This window comes from Procambarus clarkii, chromosome 66 (assembly GCF_040958095.1).
Source record: "Procambarus clarkii isolate CNS0578487 chromosome 66, FALCON_Pclarkii_2.0, whole genome shotgun sequence".
In the NCBI taxonomy this organism is placed as follows: domain Eukaryota; kingdom Metazoa; phylum Arthropoda; class Malacostraca; order Decapoda; family Cambaridae; genus Procambarus; species Procambarus clarkii.
Genome location: NC_091215.1, coordinates 5,102,144 through 5,108,060, shown reverse-complemented (window position 1 = coordinate 5,108,060; position 5,917 = coordinate 5,102,144). Strand labels below are relative to the sequence as shown.

The 5,917-nt window shown below is 42.3% G+C and overlaps 1 protein-coding gene across 1 annotated transcript in view; it reads left to right on the top strand.

Annotated features, from left to right (window-relative positions):
- The first annotated feature begins 2,203 nt into the window (after positions 1-2,203).
- LOC123769132 (WAP four-disulfide core domain protein 2) overlaps positions 2,204-5,917 on the top strand; it is a 188,816-nt gene continuing 185,102 nt past the window's right edge. The window contains exon 1 of the mRNA XM_045760071.2: positions 2,204-2,669. Within this exon, the coding sequence (XP_045616027.2) occupies positions 2,634-2,669 (36 nt within the window). The 5' untranslated portion in view covers positions 2,204-2,633. The remainder of the gene's footprint in view (positions 2,670-5,917) is intronic.

Sequence of the window (5,917 nt, the reverse complement as noted above, 5' to 3'; positions counted from 1 at the left end):
GGGCTTCGCTGCTTCCGTTTCAGGGAGCACAAACACTGTACAATATTCTTTTCTCTGTACATTGACAATGCCTTTATCTTAGTTATACAAAATAGCAATAATACTATTGTAGCCAAAAATATTGCATGTTTAAAATAGTTAAAATGGTAACCATTAAGTTTATCAACGAAAGCTGTTGCCATAATATTTACCACTTTATAATAATATGCTATGCTTTTTAACACCACATACAAGCTGTTTTTTTCCTGTAGAATTTATTTCATTTATTCTACCCTTATGTTTTCAGATATGGAAAAGATAAAGAAAAGAAAAGTGGACAGTGAGTGCCGTCGGTTCAATGACGAATGGAAGATAAAGTACTTTTTTGTGATAGCAAATGATAAAGCTTTATGCATAATATGTAGAGACAGTGTTGCTGTTTTGAAGGAATTCATTTTTTATTCCTCCGGCCCGCATAAATATGGGAAATATATAATGTGGCCCTTACATTGAAAAGTTTGGAGACCCCAGCACTAGGGGAAACGGGGAACATTAAGTTCCTCTCAATGTTGGCTGTTGATGATAACATTTTGAGGAAGATTACGACCAAGGAAGATAGCAAGACGTTGCAAGATGACCTAGAGCTCACTGCAGGAATGGTCCAACAAAAGGCTACTTATTTTCAATCCAACTAAATGTAAGGTAATGAAACTAGGTGTAGGGAACAGGCGGGCAGACATTGGATACCGAATGGGAACAAAGTCCTGCATGAAACGGACAGAGAGAAAGTGCTAGGAGTAGATATCACGGCGAAGATGTCTCCTGAATCCATCATCAGGAGTATAACATCAGCAGCTTATGCGAGGCTGCCTAACATCAGAACCGCCAATTAAAAACTTGTGTAAGGAATCATTTAGATGCTTGTATCTTTGTATAATACATATGTAAGGCCAATCCTGGAATATGTTGTTTAAGCATTGAGTCCATATCTTCTCAAGCACAAAACGAAGCTGGAGAAGGTTCAAAGGTATGTCACTAGATTAGTTCCGAAACTAAGAGGTATGAGTTACGAGGAAAGGCTGCGTGAATTGCACCGCACGTCGCTCGAAGACAGCAGAGTTCGGAGAGACATGATAACAATATAGAAAGTTACTAGGGGAATTGACAGGGTAGATACAGACAGATTATTTAACACGGGAGGTACACGAACAAGGGAACACAGGTGGAAACTGAGTACCCAAATGATCCACAGAGACATTAGAAAGAACATTTTCAGTGTAAGAGTAGTATGCAGATGGAATGCATTAGGCAGTGATGTGGTGGAGGCTGACTTCTTACACAGTTTAAACTGTAGATATGATAGAGCCCAATAGTTTCAGGAATCTGCTCAACAGTTGATTGACAATTGAGAGGCTGGATCAAAGAGCCGAAACTCAACCCCTGTAAGCACTACTAGGTGAGTACTTAATAACAACACTGTTATTTAAGCACTGTGAGGAGGTAAGATAAACACCGTAGGCACTGTTAGGTAAGATACACACCGTAGGTACTGTTAGGTAAGATAAACACCGTAGACACTGTTAGGTAAGATAAACACCGTAGGCACTGTTAGGGTAAGATAAACACTGTAGGCACTGTTAGGTAAAATAAACACCGTAGATACCGTTAGGTAAGATAAACACCGTAGGCACTGTTAGGTAAGATAAACACCGTAGGCACTGTTAGGTAAGATAAACACTGTAGATACTGTCAGGTAAGATAAACACTGTAGATACTGTTAGGTAAGATAAACACCGTAGACACTGTTAGGCAAAACACGTTGATTTAAGATAAACACTTCCCCTAGATACTGTTAGGTAAGCACTGTGAGGTAATTTAGACAATTATCTTAGACACTGTTAGGTAAGAACGTTGGGGTAAGAGAAACACTTACCTTAGATACTGTTAGGTAAACACTGTGAGGTAAGCATCATTAGGTAAGGTGAGCACTCTCAGGTTAATATACAACACCGTTCAGGGAAACTCTAACTGTTGTCAGAGGTCACCTTGGAAAGTCGGGGGAGGGGGGAGGGAGTCGGGGAGGGCTGTACTGGTTTGTTGAAGGGGGGGGGGCGTAGTGGGTGGGGGGAGTCGGGGAGGGCTGTACTCGTTTGTTGAAGGGGGGGGGCAACAATATATGTCTTCCAACACCAGATTTGCCGCACTCCCGCCTCTGGTCAGTCGTGTCCACCTCCACCACCCCAGCAGTCGTGTCCACCTCCACCACCCCAGCAGTCGTGTCCACCTCCACCACCCCAGCAGTCGTGTCCACCTCCACCACCCCACCAGTCGTGTCCACCTCCACCACCCCAGCAGTCGTGTCCACCTCCACCACCCCAGCAGTCGTGTCCACCTCCACCACCCCACCAGTCGTGTCCACCTCCACCACCCCAGCAGTCGTGTCCACCTCCACCACCCCAGCAGTCGTGTCCACCTCCACCACCCCACCAGTCGTGTCCACCTCCACCACCCCAGCAGTCGTGTCCACCTCCACCACCCCACCAGTCGTGTCCACCTCCACCACCCCACCAGTCGTGTCCACCTCCACCACCCCACCAGTCGTGTCCACCTCCACCACCCCAGCAGTCGTGTCCACCACTGTAACAGAAGCCATAATGAAGCTGCTGCAGTTGACAGTTGTGTTGTTTGGGGTGAGTGAAGGCTTTAGTAAATTTTTCCTATTACAACAAGCAAGCAGTTATGTATATATATATATATATATATATATATATATATATATATATATATATATATATATATATATATATATATATATATATATATATAAAGATTAATCAAGCGTAGTGAGCGCTGTTTGTCGAGCAGTGTCTTCTCTGTTGGCATCATGACGTTCCGGTCTTGTTCTTACTCTCATGGTGGGTAGAGTAAATAGTGCCATAATTTGAGTATTTATGGTAGGTTGTTCTACTTTTATGTGGATTGCTTCAAGAATTTGTAATCTTTTGACATCTCGAGTTTTGTCTATTATATAGGTATTTTTGTTCAACATTTCTCTTGTTAGGGTGATGTCATGGGCTTGTTTCATGTGATTTCTGGCGGCTCCGGATTGAAGATGACATGTCAAATGCCTCGTCAGCTTGGTCGAAGTCATACCTATGTACTTAGATTGAAGGTTACATCCTTGGGGGGGGGTAAGTGTACATGTATACAACGACTGACTGCTGTAAAGGATTCTCCGTCGACTTCGGGCTGTTTTTGATAAGGAGGTCGGCAATCTTGGTTTTGTAGAATATGATCAGGTCTATTTTTTAGTTAGGAGTAATACTTTTTACTCCTTAACGGATTATTTCTTTCAGTATTCTTTTTTTATGTTCACTGTGCATGGTTGATTTGTAATATAATTTTATTGGAGGTATTGTGGTTTCTGTTCTAGGTTTAGGATTATACCATCGGTTCAAGTGTCTTCTTATAGCAGCGTTTATTTCCGTGTTGCTATATCCGTTGTTCACCAATACCTGTGTTGTTCTTTCAAACTCTTTACTCGCGCTGCTGCATTCGGAGCAGTGGGTAAGCGCTCGACGAATATAAGCATTGAAAACACTAACTTTGTATCTTTGGGGGCACTCACTTTTACCGTTCAGGCATAATCCTATGTTGGTAGGCTAAGTATATACGCTGGTACTTAAAGAGGTTCCTGTTTTTGTTACTCTTTAAGCACCAACGTATATACTAAGCCTACCAACATAGGATTATGCCTGAACGGTAGAAGTGAGTGCCCCCAAAAATACAAAGCCAGTGTTCTCAATGCCTATATTCGTCGAGCGCTTACCCACTGCTCCGAATGGAGCAGCGCGAGTAAAGAGTTTGAAAGAACAACACAGGTATTGGTGAACAACGGATAAAGCAACACGGAAATAAACGCTGCTATAAAAAGTCACTTGAACCGATGGTATAATCCAGAGCCTAGAACAGAAACCACAACACCTCCAATAAAATTATATTACAAATCAACCATGCACAGTGAACATAAAAAAAGTAGAAAGAATAATGAATGAAATAATCCGTAAAGGAGTAAAAAGCATTATTCCTAACTAAAAAATATCCTATTCTACAAAAACAAGAAGACTACCGACCTCCTTATCAAAAAGAAGAAAGAATAATGAAAGATTATATATATATATATATATATATATATATATATATATATATATATATATATATATATATATATATATATATATATATATATATATATATATAAGGCACAACTCTCCTAAACACGAGAGTGAAGTATACAACTTTAGAACACTTTCCCACCAGGAGACTCGAACCCTAGCCAGCACAGAAGCCTTCCAGCAACTGGCATAACAGGTACGCCTTAACCCGCTCCACCACCTGCTCAGACCCCTAAAAGAGATGGTAATTTCGGAGTATTTAAATACCCCAAAGATCATCACCTCCCAAGAGCACTAGAGCAAGTGAGGGGTCATTTATACGTTTATTTCATCAAGTCCCTGTTAATATGGGAGAACACTGTGTCTATGAACTTAAGGCACAACTCTCCTAAACACGAGAGTGAAGTATACAACTTTAGAACACTTTCCCACCAGGAGACTCGAACCCTAGCCAGCACAGAAGCCTTCCAGCAACTGGCATAACAGGTACGCCTTAACCCGCTCCACCACCTGCTCAGACCCCTAAAAGAGATGGTAATTTCGGAGTATTTAAATACCCCAAAGATCATCACCTCCCAAGAGCACTAGAGCAAGTGAGGGGTCATTTATACGTTTATTTCATCAAGTCCCTGTTAATATGGGAGAACACTGTGTCTATGAACTTAAGGCACAACTCTCCTAAACACGAGAGTGAAGTATACAACTTTAGAACACTTTCCCACCAGGAGACTCGAACCCCAGCCAGCACAGAAGCCTTCCAGCAACTGGCATAACAGGTACGCCTTAACCCGCTCCACCACCTGCTCAGACCCCTAAAAGAGATGGTAATTTGAATATTTAAATACCCCTTTCTCCTGGTGGGAAAGTGTTCTAAAGTTGTATACTTCACTCTCGTGTTTAGGAGAGTTGTGCCTTAAGTTCATAGACACAGTGTTCTCCCATATTAACAGAGACTTGATGAAATAAACGTATAAATGACCCCTCACTTGCTCTAGTGCTCTTGGGAGGTGATGATCTTTGGGGTATTTAAATACTCCGAAATTACCATCTCTTTTAGGGGTCTGAGCAGGTGGTGGAGCGGGTTAAGGCGTACCTGTTATGCCAGTTGCTGGAAGGCTTCTGTGCTGGCTAGGGTTCGAGTCTCCTGGTGGGAAAGTGTTCTAAAGTTGTATACTTCACTCTCGTGTTTAGGAGAGTTGTGCCTTAAGTTCATAGACACAGTGTTCTCCCATATTAACAGGGACTTGATGAAATAAACGTATAAATGACCCCTCACTTGCTCTAGTGCTCTTGGGAGGTGATGATCTTTGGGGTATTTAAATACTCCGAAATTACCATCTCTTTTAGGGGTCTGAGCAGGTGGTGGAGCGGGTTAAGGCGTACCTGTTATGCCAGTTGCTGGAAGGCTTCTGTGCTGGCTAGGGTTCGAGTCTCCTGGTGGGAAAGTGTTCTAAAGTTGTATACTTCACTCTCGTGTTTAGGAGAGTTGTGCCTTAAGTTCATAGACACAGTGTTCTCCCATATTAACAGGGACTTGATGAAATAAACGTATAAATGACCCCTCACTTGCTCTAGTGCTCTTGGGAGGTGATGATCTTTGGGGTATTTAAATACTCCGAAATTACCATCTCTTTTAGGGGTCTGAGCAGGTGGTGGAGCGGGTTAAAGCGTACCTGTTATGCCAGTTGCTGGAAGGCTTCTGTGCTGGCTAGGGTTCGAGTGTCCTGGTGGGAAAGTGTTCTAAAGTTGTATACTTCACTCTC